Below are 25015 nucleotides of genomic sequence, written 5' to 3' on the forward strand. Positions count from 1 at the left end.
AAGCATCCAGATGAGAAACACCTACAGAAGACTGACCCCTTGAGTTCTGATGAGCCTACTTTAGAGGCAACTTAACCCTAGGGGCTCGTATGAAATCTCCTTGCAGCCCATGAAGGCATCTCTTCTTTGAATCCTTCCTTTTTCCTCCAAGGTTATTCCTCACTGGCAATTCTTATGTGGTCAGAGCTATCCAAATAGCACGTGGAAAGAATATGTAACTTTTCTCCTACTGCCCTTGGCCAGCTGACTTGTTCACAGAAATGTCAGGGGTCTAAGTCAGTGTGTGGTCACAGGAGGAACAGAGCAAAGAAGGGGCCAGGCCATAGGAAAAAGGGTGGAGTATATTCCAGTTTCCACTTTACCCTTACCACCTGCCCAAAGGCCTGAGACTTTTTTTTAAAGTGTAAGCAGTTTTTATTGTAGTGATTCACAGATGCAGATATACATCATTCATTTGGACTGTGGTGGAATCTGAAAGGATTAGAAATAGTAATGCAAACCACAGGTACCATTTACCAAGCGTGTTTACAGTGCCAGACACTGTACAAAGCACTTTGGAAGCTTCTTATTTCACATTGCCCACAGTCCTTAGTGGTAGATGCTATTAATGTCTACACTCGAAGAATGTAATTTGCCTGAGGTCACTGAAGTAGGAGGGAAGAACGGGAAGCTCTCAGGTCCTTGTGGTGTTGGTTCTCCAGTAGAGATGGAAAGCTGTATACCAGGGAATGCTGGAAGCTGCTCAAAGAGATCCATTGCCTCCTCGGCAGTCGGCCACACCAGTGTACCATTGGCTCCAGTTTGAGTTTAACTTTGTCTTCTCTACCTACCTTAGTGGACCATTGGTATCAGAAAGACTAAATGTAAGAAGGGGTTCCAGGCCTAATAAGATCACTCAAAAATTAGAAAAAATGATTTAGCTAATGTGAATATTGTTTCTTTGTCTTTTCATGTCATTAGTAAAAGTCATAAAAATAATTTTAGCGGCTGGGCGTGGTGGCACACTCCTTTAATCTCAGCACTAGGGAGGCAGAGGCAGGTGGATCTCTGTGAATTCAAGGCCAGCCTGGTCTACATAGTGAGTTCCAGGACAGATGGGGCTATGGGGAGACCCTGTCTCAAAAAGACCCCCCCCCTCCAAAAAAAATAGTAATAATAATAATAATAGAAGTTGCTGTAGGAGTGGTGGCAGTAAAAAGCTGTCATTTATTTAGCAGGTCCTGGGCAAGCACCGCTCTAAGCAATTTGCACACTTGACTGCTAGGACTGGGGCTAGAGGCATAGGCAGGACATGGCCCCAGGGAACTGTTCAAGCTCTTTCACTCTAGAGAAAGAGTCTTGTTTGATCAGAGACACTACCTGGAAGCAGCAAGTGAGTTGCTGGCAAGGTGACTGGTCAGTAGGTACATGGGGAGCAGAGTACTCTCAAGTCCTCACACTAGTGAATTTGAATGTTCTATTCTGTAAAGCAACAGGCAGCCTCGGCTTATGATGTGCCCTGCAAAGGACTGGCCTCTTTGAATCCCCATGGAGTCATATGTTCATGTACCTTGAGTTGTAGATTGGTCTTACATTTAAGAGATAAAAGCAGAACCAAGGTAAAATTTTTAAAAAATTCTTTTAGTACTAGGAATCAAACCCTGAGCTAGCTCCTCAGCCCTTAAATTGATTTCATAAAAAGGAAAAACCTTGAGGATGGCCTGGAAGTTCTCTGTCAGTTTGTTTTGTCAAAAGTAAAGTTAAGCTTTTGATTGTGGCATATTTTGTTTAGCCTTCAGTATAAATGTCAAGAGGGGAAATCCTTATTTTTACTTGCGGTTATTAAAATTAAAGCATGTCTTTTGTGGCAAAATCCTAAAATGTCAAGAGTCCTTTCATTAAACAAAAAACCCATTACTTTTGGACTTTTTTTCTTGAGATACTAAGAACTAAACACTCTTAGTTATTTTTCTTCCTTGTGGTGCTCTAGACCCCAAGCTTCATAGACTGGGTAGTTTGGTCATGTTTATTGGTATAGCTTCTCTTCCCTTGGTTTACATTTCTTTGTTCATTATTTCATTTCTCCTGTTTTCTTCCTTAGTACCAAAGTATAGTTTATTATGGATGTATGAAGCATTGTATTGTCCTCTTACTTTAAATATGAGATGAATAGAACTTTAGCTATTTCTTTTCCAAGAAGACAATCAAACTTTTCATTTATCTGAGATTTTTTTTTCCTTCTGTTTCTTGTGCTTTTTGAGGGCCAGTGCTTTGTGGAAAATTCTTGACAAAGCTTGAGATGTACTTTTCTGACTTCTCCTTAGAAAATTCAAGACATAAAAACCCTATTTTCTCAGCCTTCTGACCGAAGACATTAATTTGAGTGTCATTTTGCTGCGGTGTTAAACAGGACAGCTGACAATTTTCTGGAGTTGTGATTCAGAGTTGTTGTTTTCTAATCCTAAACAAGTTTTAGGAAATTCAGAATTAGAAGTAGACTCTTAGTGATTGCTTTAATCAGTTTTTCTTCCTAGAATTCATAATTATTTCACAGAAAGCAATTTAACTCTTTAAATAATTTCCCAGTCATGGAAGAATTTGGATAGAGAAAAGAGATGAGGCACTGAATATATCATATAACTTGTAATTACATTCTTTAAAGGAAGAAAACAGGAGTGAAGAGTTTATAATATGGGATGAATCAAATATGTAATACTGGTTTGCAATTTTCCCCCAAGCAAAACAAGACTATCTCTGGAATAACATGTAGAGGATAATTTTTTATTTATGTTAATAACTCTAAGCCTTTATAAGAAGAGCTGTGCAGTCCATCTGATCTTGTCTTACATCTGTGGCACTTTTCAGTCCATCTATAATAATTATATTTGTGTTTTCATAGAGCTGGTTGTCATAGTGTTGACACTTGATAAGAATCCTTAGCGTTTGAATTAGTATATGAGGTTAAATTCCATGTACTGCTGGCGTTTCTCCATAGTTACATTTGTGAGTTCCTGTACCCTTGGTTATGAAACATGGGCTTAATGTTGCCTAGCATTTAACAGTCAAATGATAATATCTTTAAGATCTGTGATCAGGATTTTCTTAAATTCCTGTAAACATAGAAAAGTTTGCAGAAACTATTTAGAGAGCGTCAGTGAGCATAGCTATTTTTACTTTGGTTTGCCTGTGTTGCCATGAACACAGACCTGACAGATAACGTCCAGGAGACTTGGGATCACAAAAACTGTGAAAGTGTCAAATGAAATTAATGTGGCCAGCAAATCTAGGGTTTTATAAAAGCTTGAACCACATGTTGGGTCCTGAAGACATGAGTAGTGGACATAATTTCCTTCTGTAGTTAAATACATCAGAATCCTGTCATGCCCTGTCAGGAGCCTGGTCTGAACCCCTAGGATCCTGCTGACTGATTCTGAGTCACTCCTAAGGCCTCAGCTGCTCTGCTACTCTCAGAGGCCGTTCCTGACCACCCCTCCCCCAGCCTGTATTATGACCGTCCTGTGATTCCCCCCTCCCCCTGTGACATTTGAGGCAGTTTGTGATCATGTAGTCATCTCGTCGTTTGTTTACTATCTGGCTTTTCTTGGATTAGGCTGATAATCTGCCTAATGCCTGGGTGTACAGTAGGCTCTCAGTAAATATTTGTTAAATCACACTGATTTACAGAAGAACAAGGCCAGAAATGTGTGAAAAAACACTAAAACATAAAACCAAAATACAAAACACAGCTTACAATAGCCAGACCAAACTTAGGTATAAGTGCCAATATTGCTGAATAACTAGAACCAGATGGAATAGAGCAGGGAAGCCTTGAGGTACTAGATGACTTTGGAATACTTTTACCATAAGACAGTGGGCAGTTGGCGAAAGTTGAAGCCAGTCAGTGATAAGCCCTGGTCAAGTAATTTGTGAGGCAGTTTGTTTCTGAGTGAGGGCATGAAGAGAGCATAGTATGGGGTATATGGGAGAGATCTTGTTAAAGGTGACTTCCAAGCAGATGATGAGACATAACAATTTGACTTGAAATTTATCTTTGCTCTTGTCTGTTTTTGATTTGTAGGATGGCCAGCCATTGGCAGGATTGATCCAAGATCACATGGTTTCGGGTGCAAACATGACTATTCGGAATTGCTTTTTCACCCGGGACCAGTACATGGAGCTGGTCTACCGAGGACTCACAGACAAAGTAGGGCGAGTGAAGCTCTTCCCTCCTGCCATCCTGAAGCCGTTTCCACTGTGGACAGGAAAGCAGGTAATTGAGAGGGTAGCAGCTAGTGTGCGTTTATAAAGGAAATAGAGCACTCATATAAAAGGTTTCATTTCCTAGAAGACGCAGACCGGGATAGGAAAATAATCATAAAATAGCCTGACTTTCCCTTTAGTTGGGATCCCTAGGTCTAGAAATGTTTAAGAGCAAGTCTACGCAAGCAGGTTCCATAGTTTCTGTCCATGTTTCTAACTTAAATATGGTGTCGTCTTAATTAAAATACAATGCTAAGAGATGAGTGTAGTGGTGCATGCCTTTAATCCCAGCACTTGGGGTGGGGGTGGGGGGTGGATCTCCATGAGATCAAGGTCAGCCTGGTCTACATACTGAGTTCCAGGCAAGTAGGAGCCACAGAAAGACTGTCTCAAAAAGATCAAACAAAAAACTAGTTCTAATAGGCTCTGATTGTTACAGTGTTGGTAAATACCAAGGGTTTTGCTGAGTACATTGACATCTTACAATCAACCTGGAATTATTAGCTGTCTTTAGCAGATGATAATACTGAGACTTAGCAACATTAAGTTACATGCTCAAGGTTATTAGAGGCAGAACTAGAATTTGGGATTTTTCATGTCCCAAAGTAACCAAGTAGTATACATGGAAATCAACATAATGAAATACAATGTGTTCTTCTGCTGTTGACTGGCCCTCTAAGTTCAGCTTTAAGGCTCAGCTTCTAGTTGACTATGAGAGTCTTGGTTCTTGATCCATTAAAAAAAAAAAAAAAAAAAAAAAGGGAAAAAAAACCTCAAAGCTAGACTTGTCACATTTGGCAAAAGAATCATTTAGCACACTGAATCTGCCCCTTTAACTTAACAAGATGAACCCAGACAGCAAGGAAAAAGGAGTGTACCAGAGACTGTCTTCCTGATCTGAGGTTACATTTTTCTTTGGACCAACACTCCCATGGGGAATCATTAGGCTAAACTCAATGTGCAAGGGTGGGTAGGTGGAGAGGGTGTTGATCTCTACAGTCTCCTCCAGCTCTTTAATTCTTTAAGTCTATGAACGTGGGATTTCACTGGTTTTTAGGTGTTAAAGGTTTAAACTTTATCATTGGTTTTTGTTGTTTTTAATTTAATTCCTTCATCTTTGGTTTTTAATATATTATAGTGTCAATTTTTATTGCTGAAATAAAGTACCTGAAAAAACAACTTAAAGGAGGAAGAATTTATTTAGCTCAAGATTTCAGTCTTTGGCTACTTGACTCTGTGGCGTCTTGGCCTTGTTATGGTGCAACAGAACATCATGATAGGGAGCGTGCAGCAGAGCAGAGTGACTTAACCTCATAGTGGACAGGAGACCAAAAGAACCAGGAGATCAGGAAAAGATGATCCTTGAAAGGCATGCTCCAGTGGCATACTCCAACCAGGCCTTGCCTCCTAAGAGCCAGTCAGTATGAACTCTTAAATGGATTAGCCCATCAGTGAAGCTAGCACCCTCATGGTTCAATTACCTCTCAATAGCCCCACCAGCTATGGACCAAACCTTTAATATAAGAGCCTTTTGAAAGAATACTTCATATCTAAACCATTACAGTTAATATGGTTTGCTAAGATTTTGTTTAGAATGTATTACTCTTCTCATTGCTGAGACAAAATACCTGACAAAAGCATCTTAAGGAAGGAAGGGTTTTAGCTCAACAGTTTGAGGGATAGTCAGGGAAGTGAGGGAAGGCATGATCAAAGGTCATTTTACATTCACAGTCAGGAAGCAAAGAGAGATGAACGGTGGTGCTCAGCTTGTTTTTTTTTTATTCAGTCTGGGACCCCAGCCTATGGGATGCTGCCTTCTCCATTCAGGTTTGGTCTTTTCTCAGTTAAACTTTTCTAGAAATATCCTTATAGACACACCAAGAGATGTGTTTCCGTGGTGATTATAAATCCCATCAAGTTGACAATGGAGACTATCCATCACAAACCACAAAATTTTTTGTGTGTTGGGGATGGGGCTGCAGTGATGACTCATTGGTTAAGAGCACTGCTGACTGCTCTTGTGGAGGACTCAGGTTTGATTCCCAGCACCCACATGATGGCTAACAACCATTTATAACTCTAGTTACAGGGGAGTCTGATGCTCTCTTCTGGCCTCCAAGGGCATTGCATGTCATGGGTGTACTTATATACATGCAGGTGATACACTCATACACATAAAATGCAAATAATAACTAAACTATTGAAACAAAATTTTTTTAAAAATTTGTACTTTATGTGCCCACATGTGTGTTGTATGTATGTGATGAGGAGGGTATTGTATGCCATAGCATATGTGTGGAGGTCAGAGGAAAACTTTCAAGAGTTAGCTCTCTCCTTCCCCAATAGGCTTGGGCAATTGAACTTATGCTGTTAGGCTTGTATGGCAAGTGCCTTTACTTGCAGAAATCTCTGGCCTAAGCTTTTTAAATTAGCATACTGCTATTAGGTTTTGTGTGGGGCATGTATGCCAGCATGCTTGTGGAGGTCAGAGAAGAGCTTGTGGGAATTGATTCTCTACTTCTGCCATGTGGGTCTGGGGGATCAAACTCGGATTTTTCAGACTTGGTGGCAGGCACCTTTATCTACTGAGCCATCTTGTTGGCCCCAGTGTTAGGTTTCATTATTACATTTCCAAACAATTTGTATTATTGATTCTGTTCTCATCCCTTCTTCTCTGTTCCCATCCCTTCTTCTCTGTTCCCCATCCCTTCTTCTCTGTTCCCATCCCTTCTTCTCTGTTCCTTTGACCTTTCTTTGTGTACTTCTGCCCCGTAACCGCCTTTCTGGTTAGTTCCAAATCAAATTTAGCCACCCCCCCAATGCTTCCCCCATCTCCCCACTGAACCTCATATATTCTGCCATACATGTTCAGTCTTATCCAGTCAAGCATTTGTACTCAAATATCTTTCAGTGCAAATTCGTCCACTGGAGTCTAGTCAGCCCATCTAGAGATTGTATATAAGGCATACTCTCCCTCACCCAGTGGCATTCAGTCTCCAATAGTTCTCAGTCTAGGCGGGCCCACCATCCATCTCTCCTTCCCTCTGGACCCCTGTTTGTTTGAGTTGGCATGAGTCTTGTGCTCAATGCCACCATTGTCACAAGTTCACATGTGCAAGCTTCTAGTGGCCTGAAAGCCTCTGCTTCCCCATGTTCGTGAACCAACCCTGGCTCTTAAAATCTTTCCGCTCCCTCTTCCACAATGGTTCCTGAGCTGTGGGTGGGTAAGTTTTCAAATATAGGAGTCCTACCCAAGGATATACACTCTGCAGTCTCTTTATTTTTTAAAATTTGGCCAGTTGTGGCCTCCTGTTGCATCGTACTCTGTTGTATAAGGAAGCTTTACTGGTAAGAGTTGAGGGATGCCTTAGTTTTTTCTCTGCCTCTTGTTCCGCTATGTTCCATGAGCCTTAGTTGTAGAGGTTCAATTGTAGAAGTGTCACCTAGTACTGGGCATCTCTCAGACATATATTCTCCGTGTCTGACCAGTTCTGCAGTAGCCTCCATCTGTTGCAAAAGAAGCCTCCCCAATGAGTGGTGTACGGTATGTTTGTCTGTAAATACAAGGACTGATATTTAGCATATTGTAAGAAATTTCATTTGTCTAGAGATAGGGTTTTCTCTAGAATCTGTGTCATTTCCTGCCATGTATATTTGGCTGAGTTTACAGTGCCATCCATGAGTTCACTTCCATGGATGAAAGTGAGAGGGCTTTAAGTCCAATCAGATAGCTGTTTGATTGCCCCCAAATAACTGCCACCAGGGCACTAATACAGGTGGTTTGCCATTGCCAGTCCTTATGATTATTAGGCTTTAGGGCTGGGTTGGACCATTGGTTGTTTTTCTCCCTTGGCAGTTTGCATATCATCATCTAGCATTATGATAGCCTAACCTCAGTTAGAAGGCTTCCAGCTCAGTTCCTGCTTCACTGCTTCAAGTCCTGTATCTGGTTTGTCTTGTCTTCAGCAGTAGGGTCTTATCTACTAGTTCTGGGAGATAACCAAGAGGTTTGGCAATAGCTTGTGTTATTTTGGGAGTCTCCTGGACCACTTTCACCAACCACTCAAAGGGAGGTCTGTTTTGTCTGGCACTGTGCTCTTTGCCTAGCGGCTCCGAGGTATACATACACACTAATGCATGTGCATTTCTCATGGCGTTTCAACGGTATCACATGTCCCTCTAGGTTTTCCAGCTCTCCTAGATTCATTCATCTTTACTCTTTTTCCTCCCATCCAGCCATCCTTCTCCCTCCCCAGTTCTAGTGCCCCCACTCTCCCCCCCAATAACACCCACCTCCCACAGCCCACCATCTACCCTCTCCCGATTCCCCCCACACACATATCATGGGCCCTTGCATGTCCCTCCCTTCTCCTCCCTGCTGAACACTCCCACTTTTCCCATCTCCCCCCAGTAATACCTGTTTCCTACTCTCTCTCTCTTAGGTTCTTTCTTTTCCTTTACCTCTGTGCATCTTTTCCATTTTCCTGCCTTCTGGTGTTATATCAGAATTTATATACTCACATATAAGGGATTGGTGTTACAATCCGCAAATGAGGGAGAACATACAATGCTTGCTTTTCTGTGCTTGTGTTACTTCACTTAATATAGTTTTATAGACTATGCCCATATTCACCCCTTATGTATATTTATTATATATAATTTTTAGTTTTTGAGAATTTCATACATGAGTACACTGTGTTTACATCATTTCTAACCCTCCCCTTTCTAACTCCTTCCATATCCCCCCCACACCTAAGTTCAGTTTAAATGAATTCTTTTAAATTCATTGATGTTTGTCTTAGGATTTTGAAAATTATTTGTCTTGGCGAATAATGAAATCTACTCTATCCTTTTTAATCATGGTCATGGTATCCAGTGTTGCATATTAATGTTGCTGTTGCCTCAAGCTTCTGCCCCCATACCTTCTAACTATGAGCCAAGATAAACCCTTCCTTCCTTAAGCTGGTTTGTCAGGTGTTTTATCACAGTAACAGAAAAAGTAACTAATACACTAACCTACAGAAACAATCTAAAATGTAGAGAATCTACTCAGAAACAATCTATTACAGCATTGCTTATAGTGGTAATTATTGAAAACTAGATTGCTCAACATTTGGGCTAAATAGGTGATAGCAAATCCATTTGCTAAAATGATATTTAACTATTAAAAATGATGGTTTGATGCCAGGTGGTGCATGCCTTTAATCCCAGCAGGCGGATCTCTGTGAGCTCGAGGCCAGTCTGGTCTCCATGGCGAATCCAGGCCAGCTAGGGCTACAGGGAGACCCTGTCTCAAAAACAAACAACAAAAAAAAAAAGATGGTTTGAAAAAAATGGCAATTTTCTAAAAGGCCATGTAGCCCTTGGGGAAATGCTTTGACATGATGTTAGGACTATAGAATTCCATGTGCAGCCATGTAGAGTATCAGGAAAAATTTTGCAGCAAAATATCAAAATAATAGAATGATTTTGTTCATGTTAGGTAAGGATAATCTCTTTTTGAGGGTGGAGGGTTGAGGCAGGGTCTCACTACGTAGTCCTGGTTGGCCTGGAACTCGCTATGTAGACCAGGCTCAGAGATCCTCTATCTCTGCCTCCTGAGTGCTAGGATTAAAGGTGTATGCCACCACTCCTGACCTGGGATCATCTCTTTCATTTTCAATATTTCTGGGGTGGGCTAGGATTATTATAACTAAGATTAGAAAGCACACTGAAGGGTTGTTTTGTATGTTTTGTGACCATCTCACTATGCAGCCCTGGCTTGTTTGAAATTCACTATGTAGACAAGATTGGCCTTAAATTCACAGAGATCTACCTGCCTCTGTCTCCAGTGTTCTGGGACTAAAGTGTGCACCACCAAACCCAGTGGGGTGTGTAGTTCTTAATGAGAGTAGAGATTGAGCAGGTCTCCTGATAGAAAATCGATACATAGCCTGGTGTGACCTTGAACACATGACTCTTCAAACCACTCTTGTGCTAAGGATCCTCCTGCCTCCACATGCCCAGTGTTGGGATTACAGGCTTACAATACTGTGCCCAACTCTTGAGCAACTTTTCATTTGTTTCCTGGCAATTTTGGGTGTCATCTTTTGTGAAGTGTCTGTTAAGTCTTTGAACCATTTTCTATTCTCTTATTGATAGGTATTTTCTTATTGATAGGTAAGAGGAGGGTTTTTTTTAGAGGGGAGGGAAGTGGGGGTTCTGTTTGTTGGTATCAGGATGGAACCCAGGTCCGTGCACATTCTAAGCACACACTTTATCACTGAGCTACAGCCCCAGTCCTAGTTAAGAAGGTTGTTTGTTTAGTCTTTAAATATATTTTGGTAAAACTCCCTTGTCAGACATAAAAATAGCAAACCCCTTCTACTTAATAGCTGTCTTTTCACTCTTTGACATAATGCTATTTTTAGTATTCAGTTCTTTATTCCCTAGTCTTTGTGTTTTATTGCCAGTCCTCTATAAGAAGTTTTTGCCTGTCAGGTGTCCCCTGACTTACTGTCCAGTAACTTCATTGTTTTACCTTTCATGCTTGGGTTTGTGGGCAGAGCTGTTGTGCATGTCCATGAAGTGATGAAGTGAGTGAGGTTGGAATCAAGAGTATTTTTTTCCATATGAACATTCAGTTGATAACAACTTTATTTGTTGAAAAGCCCATTTCTCAACTGTGCCTTATATCTTCTGTGTCATAAGTCATGTAGTACATGTTTGGGTCTGATTCTGTATTTTGTTCAATTTTGTTGGTCTGTTTGGTTCCCTTGCACCAGTGCCATCACTGTCTTAATTATATGGTGGCTTTGGTGTGACTTGTAATATAAAATGCCTCCACCTTTGTCCTTCAAGACTCTCTTGACTATTCTTGGTCCTTCCTGTTGCCAGGTAAGTCTTTTGATCTTTCTATAATTCCAGATGAATTTTGAAGTCAACTTACAAGCTTACACACACACACACACACACACACACACACACAATTTGCTAGAGTTTCTAGTGAGGTTGCATTATGCTTGGTTTAAATGTGGATAATGTGGTCCACAGGTCTAGGTGTTAAAGCTTGGTACCTTGGGTGATGGTGCTTGGTGATGGTAGGGCCCAGTAGGAAGTCCTTAGGTCTTTGGAGGCATTCCATCAGAGGGAACTATGAGACCTTGGTCTCTCAGGATGTTCTGTCCTTCCTTTCCATCTTTCCTTCCCCTATCTCCCTTTCCTTTTCCCTTGCATGTGTCTATCAGTGTCTCAATCTTTCTGTCTTTTCTAGCTCATAATGTGATAAATTTGCTTCCCCATGTGTTCCTCACTGTTGTTCAGCATCCTGACCAGAGGCTCAAGTCTCACATGTAGTACATGTTTTGTATATTGTCCTTAATAAATTTAGTTATTGGGTCTCTACCTTTCACATTCTTTTTCATTATGGAATAAAAATTGTTAAATAGAAATGCAGAATTGTAAAAGGAAAACTTCCCTCCCTTTCCACATACATTCATAATCCTATAGAAAATAAATAAGAATGGGATCATACTAACCACCCTCAGGGCTTCTCCGAATTGTGAATCATGATTAAATTTGATATTTCTTTTTAGTGTCTGGCTATGTAGGCCAGGTTGGCTTGAACTTAAGTTAGTTCTCCTGCCTCAGCCACCCAAGTGCCTAGATTGTAGGTGTGTATACCCAGTTTGACATCCAGTTCTGAACTTGTATTTTATTTATTTATTCATTCTTTCTTTTTTTAAATTATTTATTTAATAACCACATGATTAGAAGAAGCATTTCATTACAGCATTAACATATTCAATAACAATTTCCAGAGCAAAGATGCATCTCTTTGAAAATTGGCTGTAAATTTTTAGGTTCACAGTTGAATTATTACAGTTATACAATATTGTACTCAGTATAAACCCTATAAGACATAAAATTGAATGAGGTTTTAATATTCATTTATTCTTGAACAGTCTAGATTTTTTAAAGTCTAGGTCTTTTATTTCTTTTTGTACATTAAGGTGTGAATTGATAGGGAATGGGCTCCAGCACCTCGAGCTCCTTCTGTAAGTTCTCATAAAGTGCTTCTCTGTGTCGGGCAGGCTGGCGTCTCAGTTTCTTTTTCTTGGATGTCCTTCTTTTTCTGGTCGTTTTCCTTCACCCATTTCAGGAAGCTGTCTTGGCTCTTAGAGTGCTTAATTCTCTTCACAAGAATCTTGCCCTTAGTTTGCTTGTTTACAATGCTAATAGCATGAGTGACGTAGACTCTCCCAGTTTTGCCATGGTAACATTTATGGGGCATTCCTTCTTGAACAGTACCCATTTCCTTAATGTCCGCAATGTCACCCATCTTGTGGATTTTCATATATAGTAGCCAAACAACTACATGTTTTCTAAAAGACCTATAGAACATAGAGACGGTGCCTCTCCTTTATCCCTTTGTGTTTGCCATTTTGGTGAATCACTCGAAGATAGCTGCTCTGTCCGAAATCTGAACTTATATTTTAAATCACCCCTTCAACTGTATCATTCTAGAACTTGAAACATGCACTTTCCTTATCACCATGAACCTCAATTTTGTCTAGTCCAAGATGGCTTGAGTGAGCCACACAGGGCATGTATTAGAAGTTTTTTATTTTTTTCCCTAGAGCCAACCTTAATTGAACAGTTAGTTGGTCTGTATTATATTTAAGGGTGTTGGTTTTTTTTCTTTTCAGTTGATAATAATTATCCATACTTAAGGATACAGTCCGACATTTCTATTTGTGTGTGCAATGTATAATGATCAGATAAGGATAACTGGAATATCATGTCACCTTCAATATTTATCATTTCTTTGTGATGGGAACATTCAAAGTCCTCTCTAGCAGCTGGTTTTTTAAAAAAAATATTTATTTTTATTTTTATGTGTGTGAGTGTATTGACTGCATGTATGTGAGTGCACCCATGTCATGCAGTGCCACAGAGGTCAGAAGAGGGTTTCGGATTCCCCTGGAACTGGAGTTAAGGATGGTTTGTAGCCGCCATGTGGGTGCTGGGAATCGCTGCAAGAGCAGTCAGTGCTCTTAACTGCTGAGCCATCTCGCCAGCCCCAGCAGCCGTTATTTATTATTATTTTTATTTTATGTGTAAGTGTATTGCCTGTATGTATGCAAGTGCACCCATATTGTGCAACGCCTGAGGAGGTCAGAAGAGGGTATCAGATCCCCTGGAACTAGTTGTTAGCTGCCATGTGGGTGCTGGGAACCAAATCTGGGTCCTCTACAAGAGCAGTCAGTGCTTGTAACCACTGAGCTATCTCTTCAGCCCCTATAGTAGCTGTTCTAATTATTGTCACCCAATTATCCCGCTGTGCTGTAGAACACTAGAGTTACCCTTTCTGTTCAACTGTATGCTGTGTACCTGTTAACCTTCCTCTCTCCATCCCCCTCCCAACCTCTAATAACTCTGTTCTACTCTATATTTCTTTGAAGTCAACTTTTTTTTGACTTTCTACAAGTAAGTTTTAAAACATGCAGTGATTTTCTTTCTGTGCTTGAGTTTATTATCACCAGCATCTCATGTCTTCCAAGTTCATGACAAAATTTCAATCTTTTTATGCCTGAATAATATTCAGCTGTGTACATTACTATATGTTCTTTAGCCATTCCTTGCCTGGTAGATACTATTCCATATCTTGGCTGTTGTGTTAGTGTTGCAGTAAGTGAAGATAACTCTTTAATAAACAGATTTCCTTTCCTTTGGCTATGGTGCCCTGTTGTAGGATATCTGAATCATACGACAGTACTGCTTCTAGACTTTTCTGAGGAACTTCCATGCTCTTTTTTGTAATTGTTATACTCATTTCCATTCATACATGAGAGTCCGGTTCACCTTTTTCCTCATTCTTGATAGGTCTATTTTTAGCATACTCCACACATGGCTAAGCTGTTTTCTTGTGCTAGGTGGACAGACACAAGTGTTTTTAGGCTGGCTCTGTGTCTGTACACATAGATTCGCTTCTTTTCCATCTCTCTTGTGTTGTATTCAGTAGTAAGAATACACTCTAGTTGATTTCAGTGTCTCTCTATTAAATTTTCCCTGTTTTTTAAATTATTCTAACCAGTATTGTGATAAATACCAATTTCTGTGCATTCTAGGATATTTTCATGGATATATCTTTATATTAACTTTTGGAAATATAATTGTTACTCAGAAGTTATTCACATTTCAGAACTTGTGAAGAAATCCATTTACTTTTAAATTTTTAAAAAAGTAATAATAGGCTCAGTATGAACACTGTTTTAAATGGTGAATTCCGATATATATTCCTGCTCACTTTGTTGTTGTTTTGAAACAGGGTCTCATTTTGAAGCCTTGGCCGGCCTGAACTTGCTATGTAGAGAGCAGGCTGGCCTCAGAGATCCTCACAGAGATCTGCTTGCCCATGCTTTCTAAGTGCTGGAATTATAGGCATACACCACCACACCTAGCTCCCTTTAATTTTTAAGGGAATATTACAGATGATCTTTTTTCCATAGTATACTTTATGATCAGGAAGTAAATGATATAGGTCGAGAATGTTAGTATAGCATGGAATATCTGATCATCTTGTCTGACTACCCCCCTCCTTTAAATTGAGATACAATTCATGTTTAACATAAAATTTTATTGCCTGCATGTGTGTAAGTGTACCCATGTTGTATAAAGCCTGTGGAGGTCAGAAGAGGGAGTCAGATCTCCTGGAACTGGAGTTACAGACAGTTGTTAGCGCCCATGTGTGTGCTGAGAATTGAACCTGGATCCTCTGCAACAGCAGTCGGTGCTCCTAGCCACTGAGCCATCTCTCCAGCCCCTTAACATAAAATTTTAAAATGTGTGACCCAGTGTTTTTCCGTATTATTCACTGTGTTGTACAGTCTTTACTGCTAATTCCAGAATATTGCTGTCTGTCTACAAAGAAACCCTGTTGCGTATTAGTGATCAATCCCACTTTCCTTCTCCCATTCCTAGACACCACTTTCTATTTCTAGAAATTGGCCTAATGTTGCCTTTCATAGAAATGTTATCCTACAATATGTGGCTTTTGTGACGGACTTTTTTTATTTAACACAGTGTATTTAAGGATCACCTGTATTGTGGCATGTAATACTACTTTGCTTATTTATTTATTTATTTATTATTATTTTTTGGTCTTTTTGAGACAGGGTCTCCCTGTAGCCCCAGCTGCCCTGGAACTCACTATATAGACCAGGCTGGCATTGAACTCACAGAGATCCGCCTGCCTCTGCCTCCTGAGTACTGAGATTAAAGGCGTGTGCCACCATGCCTGGCTTTTTAAATTATTTTTATCTCATGTGTATGAGTGTGTTGCCTGCATATATGTAAATCCACCTGTGTCATGCAATGCCCACAGAGGTCAGAAGAGGGTGTTGGATCCCCAGTATCTGGAATTACAGATGTGGGTGCTGGAATTTGAACTCAGGTCCTCTGCAAGAGCAGCCAATGCTCTTAACTGCTCAGCCATCTCTCCAGCCTAGTACTTCACTTTTTATGGCCGAAGAATATTCCATTATGTGGGCATACCATTTTCAGTTGACAAAAGGATAACTTGGGTTATTTCCACTTTGGGGATATTACATGTAAAACTGCAGTGAACTTCTTGTGTGTGAACATGTGTTGTCAGTCCTTTTGCATGTAACTAAGGTCAGAATTGCTGGATCATATTGTAATTCTGTGTTTAATTTTTTAAATATTTCATTTATTATTTTTATATTATATGTATTAGTGTATTACCTGCATGTATGTAAGTGCACTTGTGTCATGCAGTGACCTTAGAGCTCAGAAGAAGGTGTTGGATTGCCTGGAACTGGAGTTACAGGTGGTTGTCAGCTTCATGTGGGTGCTGGGAATCAAACCTGGGCCCTCTGCAAGAGCAATCAGTCAGTGCTCTTAATTGCTGAGCCATCTTTCCAGCCCCTCTGTTTAATTTTTTTTGAGGACCTTCCAAGCTGTTTTTCAAAGAAATTGCCTTGATTTATCTTTCTACTTGCCATGTGGGTAGGTTCCAGTATTTCTTTCAAGCAAGTGTGTGTTCAAGTTTTTTGCCCATTTATTGTGTTTCTTGCCTTTTGATTGAGTTGTATGCTGGTTACTAGAATTCTGTCGTATATATTTTTCCAGTTCTATGGATTGTTTTTCCACTTTCTTGTCTTTTGACATACAAAATTTTTTAATTAAAGTCCTATTTGTCTACTTTATTTTATTGCTTGTGGCTTTTATTGTCATAGCTAATAGTTTTACTGTTTTAACTATACCATTAGGTCTTGGGTCCATTTTGAGTTAAAGTTTGTGGTGTAAGGTAGGGCTCTAAATTCATTCTTTGACATGTATGTACATTTTTCTCAGCCCCAGATGTTGACAGTATTGTTCTTTTTTCATTGAATATCCTCAGTACTCAATCTAAAAGCAATTGTTTACAGAGATTTATTTCTGGACTCATTTGCATTCCATTTATAAGTATGTCTTAATATATCTAAACACCAGCACTGTGCTGTCTTAATTTCTGTAGCTTTGTAGTGAGGTTTAAAATCTGACCATGTCACTCTTCCAACTCTGCTCTTCTGTTTGGAGATGGTTTTAACTGAGATCCTTTGCGTTTCTGTGTGAATTTCAGGATCGACTAATCTTTCATTCCTTTCAGCTGTGTGCTGTAGTTTTACTGTGTAAGCTGTTTTATGTGCATGTTCCTGTTTATATTGCACCATGTGTGTACCAGGTACTTTGGCTCCCCTAGAACTGGAGTTACGGAGAGTTGTGAGCCTCCCAATATGGGTGTTGGGAACTAAACCTAGGTCCTCTGCAAGGGCAGCCAAGTGCTCTTATCTGCTGAGCTATCTCTCTAGCCTGTACTTTACAAGCTTTGCACTTTAGGGTTTCTTTTATAATGTTTTTATTATTTATGTATTTATTTTTACATCTGTGTGTGTGCGTGTGTGGTTGTGGGTGTGCCACTGTGTGCGTGTGGAGGTCAGAGGAACTTAGAGGAGTTGGTTCTCTCCTCCCACCATTGAACTCAGATCCTTACACCTGGCAGCCACCATCCTTACCTGCTGAGCAGTCTCAGTGGCCTGTCTTTGGTTAAAATTTTTCCTGAAGTATTTTGTTTTTCTTGGTGCTATTAATGAGTGCATTTTTTTAATATTAAATTTCAGATTGTTCATTGCTAACATGTGACATAATTGATTTTGTAGGTTGATCCTAAACCCTTCAATTTTGTTGAAGTCATTTTCTAGCTCTAAGAACTCTTGTACAATTCGTAAGAATTTTCTCTGTATTCCATTATATCATCTTTATAGTTTGGCTCCTTCCTTTCTAATCTGAATGCATTTTATTTCTTTTCTTGCCTGATTGTCCCGGGAAGAACCTTTAGTACAGTGTTTAACAGAATAGACATCCCTGCCTTGCTCCTGATTTTAGGTGGAAAGCATGCAGACTTTCATTGTCTAATATAGTGGTGGGTTTTCATAGGTACCTCCTCTTTATCAGGTTATTCACATTTTTCTATTCCTGAGTCTGTGGTGGTTTATGTTTTTTGTTCTTGTTTTAATCCTCAACACAGGTGTTGGAGCTGGTCAGGCGTTTTTTCTGTTCCCTTGATTTTGAAGATGAGCAGGCTGTATTTCCCTGTCCTTGGATAGTTGGATTTGTCTTTCTGTTACCTTTCACACTGAGTTCCAGTCTTGACCGTGCCCAGCCTGGCAGCCCCACTACCCATATGTTGCTTTGGTTAAGGTGCAGCTTATGGCAAGCAGCCTGAGGAAGCCTCCTCTCCTGCCTTCATGCCCTTCCCCACTCGCTGGCAAGATTCCAGCCTTCTACAGAGCTGGGGTGTGGAATGATATTTCTGACCATCCTCTACTCAGAAAACATTGTCTGCTTTCTTTAAAGATTGGGGTGGCCACTTCTGGTGCACATGTGTGAAAAGACAACTGCTCTCCTAACTGCCCCACCCCCATTCTGTTCATATAAAGGCCTGGTATAGGCACACAGAGAACTGTTGATGCCAGATCACATCTCCCAGCATCTCAACAGCCCTGGTGCCTGTAACACCTGCCTTTTTGATCCCAACCCTGCTCCTTCTGGGTGAATGTACTTGGCAAGTCTTCTAAAGTCAACCTGTTGCTATCCCCAGGACAGCTGCTTCTCTCTGTAGAACACCTGCTTGAGAAAGTGCCTCCGTGGGCTTCTGTCAAAAAAACACTTACTGGGTGCATAATCCTTCTGATTGATTCAGCTGGGACAAAGGAAGGATATCCTGGCCTTTCAGTACTAAGATTAATTCTAGTCAAATCAATTTACTTCTGGTATTTAGCTTTGTAAAGGCTGATTGTGGTGTGCCATCAAATTACTACCAGTCACCCAAATAGCATGCTCTTGATGTGCCTCACTGTAGATACTGGCACATAGGCTACTCCTATCATTTTTCATAACCACTTATAAAGATCAGTCCCTTTTTATCAGTGTCACACCTATTCTTTAAGGCATTTATTTTGTCTCAAGGTGTAGACCTGGAGTGTATTTACAACAGATAGTCCAGAGTTAAACCAGAGTTTGTTTTTGTTTGTTTGTTTGTTTTTGTTGTTGTTGTTTTGAGGCAGGGTCTCCCTATAGCCCCAAGTACTGGGACTAAAGGCGTGTGCCACTGCACCCAGCTTAGAGTATATTTTTGTCTGAATATTTTGTGTTATGACCCAACCCCAAGGAGGGCAGGATTGGGAAATGAGACCTTTGGGAGATGTTTATGTCCAGGGAGCAAAGCCTTCATGGGTGGGATTAGTGCCTTTGTAAAAGAGGCTTCTAAGCACTCTTCACTCTTTCTACCAAGTGAAGACACATTAAGACTCTGTTTACGAACCAGAAAACGTGACCCTCCCCACATACCAAGTCTGCCTTTGTTTTATTTCCTATTCTCCTCCCGTATCAGCTCCTCTAGCTATGAGAAATAAATTTCCGTTTTTCATGTACTATGCCGTTTGGGGTATTTGGGTATAGTAGCTCAAATTGACAAAGGCAGAACAGGTCACCTCTGAGATCAAAACCTAGCAGATACTTTCCTTCCTCCTCAGGCTAAGCCCTGTGCCTTTCCTGTCCCTCTCCCTAAAACACATGATCCAGTCTCTGGTGGCTCTCTTCTTCACCTTGCCCATCATCTGATTGGAAATCACAGTGCCCTCCTCTACTCTACTCCGAGTCATCTTCCCTTGCTCCATTTTCTTCTAAAGCAGCGAGCCCCTTGGGAGGACAGGCTCGAAGGAGGACAGAGCTTTATTCTCTCCTCAGGGCTGGCTCATAGTAAACACTCAGTATATAATTGCTAAATAAATGAATGAATCTTGCCTGAATGCCAATGAATGGGCAATGCTAATACTATAGAAGATCAGAATGTGCCCCACAGTGGGTAACCAGAGGTGATGGAGTAGACACAGGGCAACCCATCCCAGAGCTGTCACTCTGCAACCTGTTTCTCAGTTGGACACCTTGGGTCTCCTATGTGAAGCTCTTTACAGGAATGTACCAAGTTCTTAGTCTTTCTATCCCTGCCATCTTGGCAGTCCAACCTGTCCTATAAGGAGGAAGTTACTGAACATAGATAGTAATTGACATCTGTTTTGAGGTGACTTGAAGGTCAACAGAGGATGACCAAGCATTCTCGTTCTCCCTCCCTCTCTCCTTCCTATGGTGGTGTTGGGGATTGAACCCGAGATACCCTTCTTACTTACTGTGCACTCTACCAATGACCTATGTCCCCAGCCCTATAACAGGATCTTAACCTGGAGCTGCTGCTTTTCTTTTCCTGTGTAGATCGTATGGTTAATGTGTGTAAGTAAAAACTTTACACTTCTGGCAGATGGCAGTGTTTGAGCCTCACCAACTCTCAGTCTTGCTAACTCTTTGCTTTTGTTCTTTTACCACATACTCAGCTATTTCTTTATTTCGACCTCAAAGCAATTTACACTTTCCTTCTCCTTCCTTTGGCCTGTTCAGGAATAATTCAAGTCTAGAAAATGATTGTTCATTTTAGGATGAACTCATTTAAAAAAAATTGTTTTTTAATGTATATGAGTGTTTTGCCTGCAGATACGTAAGTACACCCGTGTCATGCAGTGCCCATGCAGAGGCCGGAAGAGGGCGTCAGATCCCCTGGAACTGGAGTTACAGAAAGTTGTTAGCTGCCATGTAGATGCTGGGACTCAAACCTGGGTCCTCTGCAAGAGCAGCCAGTGCTCTTAACTGCTGAGCCATCTCTTCAGCCTCCTAGGTTGAACTATTTTAGGGAATAAAATCCCAGCGAAGTTCTTATTGGTGTGCTTTGCTTCTATTCCTAAGTCCTTTAAGTAAAAACTAAGATAGGCTTGTCTTTCAGAGGTGGACCTGTTTGTTGCTATGCCTGAAAGCATGAGAAATGGCGTTGTGAAGCAGACGGTGCTAAAAGGGAAGTTGTCTCCTCTGTCTTCCATTACATTGTCCTCCTCTGTTTCTCTAGGTTGTGTCGACCCTGCTCATAAACATAATCCCAGCGGACTATGCTCCCCTGAACTTATCTGGAAAGGCAAAAATCAGCGGGAAAGCCTGGGTGAAGGAAACTCCACGGCCTGTTCCTGACTTTAACCCAGACTCAATGTGCGAGTCCCAGGTAGAGCTGCCCCATTAAAAACTTTGGAGACCTCTGTCCTGGGTGTAGGCAGATTGATTTAAAACAGATTCAAAAACTGGTGCCATGCTCAGAAGATGAGAAGTTTTGCCCAAGTTGGTATCCACTTTTGTCTTAGATGTAGTCAAGGTTGATCTCTGCCTTTTGACTCTCAGTGTAAAACTCCTACTGGTTTGGGAAGGCTTCCAAAAAGGCTGGTGTTGGTTCTACAGTGCTTGGAGAGGTAGAGTCCATGTTTTCCCCCAAGATCTCTGATTGGTTAGAGGTAATTAAAGTGCTCTGAGGTCCTGAAATCCCAACTCTATAATCTTCAGAACTGGACAGGTCAGGGTGGTCACCCCCTTGATGCTTTGCTGCTGTGAGACAGCCCCAAAGCCTCTGTACTTTTGTGGGCAAGTATCCTAAGTCTTCAGCTCACCACATATTTTTAACAGGGCCTGCCTGCCTTCTCTCCCTCTCACACTCCCTCCTCTATCCTGCTCCTTTGTTTCTCTTTTTCTTTTTTTTTCTTTTTCTTTCTTTTCCTCCCTCCCTCCCTGCTTCCCTTCCCCTTTCACACCCTCCTTCCCTTCCTCCCTCTCTAATACTTGCAAAGTATGAGTGACTCTCCCAAGAGATGTCTCCTACAGGCCTGGCATTTGTGGCCTTTCTCTGCACAGGTGATCATCAGGGAAGGGGAGCTGCTGTGTGGCGTGCTGGACAAGGCACACTATGGGAGCTCAGCCTATGGCTTGGTCCACTGTTGCTATGAGATCTATGGGGGCGAAACCAGTGGCAGGGTTCTTACCTGCCTGGCCCGCCTCTTCACCGCCTACCTGCAGCTCTACAGAGGCTTCACCTTGGGTAAGAACCGGGCTCCTGACCCCTGACTCTGCTGACCTTTCAGAATGACAACTGGACCCTCCTCTTGAACGATGTTTAGCCCCTTGTCCTGTCAGTGCTGTTCACCTGCCCTTCATTGGTGTTTCTTTTCCGTCCACAGCACCCCTTCTATCCCCATTCCCATCCTATCCCTTTCTCCATCCTGTCCTTTACGATGGAAGACGCTCCCACACTCAGTGTGCAAGTGAAGACCAGACCTAACCAACAGCTGTGCTTACAGCTGTGCTTAGCACATGGCATAGAAAAGAGTTGCCCAAGTGCAGTGATGATTCAGTTGCCACGGGGCTCAGAGAGTTAGCAAGGCCACACTGGGAATAGAACCGTGGGGGTTAACCTCATTCCAGTGATTATTGCAAGAGTGGCCTGAAGTGTGACATTATGGCAGGGCCTGCATTAGTGGTTTTAGCTTCCTTGTAGAGGAATTGTTTCTTCCTCATTCTGCTCACATGTGGTCTTTGGAAGCCTTGGGTTTCCATATCATTGTGTTAGGAATTCCAGATGTTCACCCTGGCTTTTGAATAGTACTGCCAGTTGCATTCACAGGTAGAAGCAAAACATGGTTGTTTGAGTTGGAAAGACATTACTATTCAAGGTGAACAGCTCAGGAAGCTGCAGAGAATGGTCCCCGTGACCCAGTCTTGACATGGCTGTGTGCCTGCACATATGCGTGCTCACAACTGGGCTCTTGGATACTCACTGTCTACCGCTCTTCTTTCTTCAGTGCCGCTTTTTATCCAAAACCTCTTCACCGCTAGCCCTTTCATTCCACATAGGTTTATTAGGTGCAACCAGCATAGCTTCTGGCTAAAAGCACAGATTTGACACTCAAGCCTGTGTAATCATGGACAGGTACCTCAATTTTGAACCATAGTCTTATCACTTGTAAAATAGAGGTTATAATGTTTAGGCATGTAACACTGTTTATACCATTGTTCCAGTGCTTCCTGTGTCTGTTGCACTCAAGTCTGGGTCACCCAGTTTGTAGTCTGATGAGACATCGGACCTGGGTCCTGCTGAGCTTGTCTGTTTGACATGACAGGTGTTGAAGACATTTTGGTTAAGCCAAATGCAGATGTGAAGAGACAGCGCATCATTGAAGAATCTACGAAGTGTGGGCCCCGGGTAAGAAGGGCTGGAAGGCTGTGGCCTGCTATCAAGGGGCCACGCCCTCCTCTGGCTACAGCCTTGATGAGTTCCTTTCTTCATTCTAGGCTGTCAGGGCTGCACTGAACCTGCCAGAAGCTGCAGGATCTGATGAGATCCAAGGGAAATGGCAGGATGCCCATCTGGGCAAAGACCAGAGGGATTTTAACATGATTGATCTGAAGTTCAAGGAGGAAGTAAACCATTACAGCAATGAAATTAACAAGGTTAGCCTGGCAGTGCATGCACTTATCCCCATCTTTTTGAATGCTGATTTTTTTTTTTTTAAGTTACATTTGATTCTCACCCAAGGCCCTTTGGAGCAATTTGATTAACAGCTGAGTAGGTGAGATTTGAAGTGGGGTAGGTAGAATCCATCATTCTGAAGAGTTCTAGGTCTCTTTTTCACACCTAGTTAGAGCCTGGAAATGCTTTGGATTAATGCTGAATGGGAATGCTTTGTGCTGGCTTTCTTCTTAAATGTGTTCATTTTGGAGTTATGCATTAAAGAGGACTGTAGAATGAACTCTTGATTATGGAGTCATTGCAGGTAGATGACCAGAATGAAGGGGCAGAAGCTCCTGCTGCTTGTGCAGCAGAGCCAGGGATGAAGGCCTGGCCTCACATTCGTGTTGTGCTTTGTCCTTGCTGTGTGACCTCAGGTAATCGATGTGCCTGGGCTGTGAGTTGGTTTCCTCACCTGGAAGCAGATATGAGGAACAGTACCTCACAGGGTTGCTGAGCGGGTTTAAGCTCATGCACAGCTCTGAACCAGACCTGTAGCAGCTGTAAGAAGAGGGGAATCTGCTTGAGCTGAGATCACAGCTTGGTTCTCTCCATGCTCCTGCCCCAGAACTATGACTCCCTGCCCTGTGGTTTGAAGGAAGAGCCAGCCTAGCTCTTACTTGGTCTCCCAGGCCTTAGGTATAGCCTGAGGAAAGGCAGAGCAAGGATACCACGCAACATCAGAATTTGTCCATGGGTCCTCTTCCTGGCTTCCAGCATTCATTTGGTGGCCATGGAGATAGTTCTCATCAGTAAAAGGTTTTGTTCAGAGGAACTGTCTCAGCACCATCTGGGAAAGCAGGAGGTTTGCCCATCGGGGCTGACAAAGTGCATCTTAGAATAGCTTCTTGTCCCACGGCTTCTCTTCTTGCTGTGCCCCTCTTGTGATGGCTTGGGTTTGGACAAAGGCTGAAGGCTGAAACAGACTCAGAACTCTTCTCATTGCTCTCTAGGATCTCCTGTGGGGCCTGCTCACGTCTGCTGGTCCTGGGGCCCAGGCAAGGCTCCCTATCCAGTGCTTGATGGCTTGCTGGCAAATGTGGACATTAGTAATGTACTGGCTTTTTAAGGCTCCAGGCCAGGCACTCCTGGGATAATTTACCTTAAATTTTGTTCTTATCTAGCTTTTTATCAGAAACACAAACTGGATTTGCCAGTCCCCTTGTTTCTCAAACTTTTATGTTTCTGTTTTTGCTACCATTTGGCCAGTCACTGGAACCTGGGGCTCCTGTGAATGTAGCACAGAGGACAGGGCACTTGTCTAGGGGTTTTAGTGAAAGGATGTTACCTTAAGTGGGATTTGGCCCTTAGTTCTGGATAAGTACTCTAGATCTGTTGCTTCTACATCACGGATTTGCCTCTTGAATGTGAATTTCAAGCAAGGTGAAGTCACTGACCAGTGTACTGATTTCTGCCCACAGGTATGCATGCCTTTTGGCCTGCACAGACAGTTCCCTGAGAACAACCTGCAGATGATGGTGCAGTCAGGAGCCAAAGGATCCACTGTGAACACAATGCAAGTATGAGCAAAAGTAGCTTAGTCAGTTTGCTAAAGGATGGGCTCATTCAGCAGTTTTCAAGTTTATTTTTAATTTTAAAAGCATCTGTATTCCATGTAAAATAGGTCTGAAAAATACCAATACATCGAGAGATCAATGCAGGTGCTAATCAGTGCTGTAGACAGATATTGATAAAATGTGCAGGTAGGGCATGTATCAGGTAGAGATACATATTATGATAGTAGGTATCGTTGTGTTGCATATATTCATGTTATATATGTATACTGTATGTCTATGTAAAATC

At 41.7% G+C, this 25015-nt stretch overlaps 1 protein-coding gene across 2 annotated transcripts in view; it reads left to right on the plus strand.

The window, feature by feature from the left end:
• The window catches only part of Polr1a (RNA polymerase I subunit A), an 87819-nt gene that overhangs the window by 41599 nt on the left and 21205 nt on the right, over window positions 1-25015 (plus strand). For both annotated transcript variants that reach the window (XM_008836750.3, XM_008836749.3), the window contains exons 14-19: window positions 4058-4249; window positions 20735-20884; window positions 21562-21745; window positions 22824-22906; window positions 22996-23154; window positions 24634-24732. In XM_008836750.3, coding sequence (XP_008834972.1) covers window positions 4058-4249; window positions 20735-20884; window positions 21562-21745; window positions 22824-22906; window positions 22996-23154; window positions 24634-24732 — 867 coding nt within the window. The remainder of the gene's footprint in view (window positions 1-4057; window positions 4250-20734; window positions 20885-21561; window positions 21746-22823; window positions 22907-22995; window positions 23155-24633; window positions 24733-25015) is intronic.

Source organism: Nannospalax galili, unplaced genomic scaffold (genome assembly GCF_000622305.1).
Source record: "Nannospalax galili isolate Female #2095 unplaced genomic scaffold, S.galili_v1.0 scaffold138, whole genome shotgun sequence".
NCBI classification, from domain to species: domain Eukaryota; kingdom Metazoa; phylum Chordata; class Mammalia; order Rodentia; family Spalacidae; genus Nannospalax; species Nannospalax galili.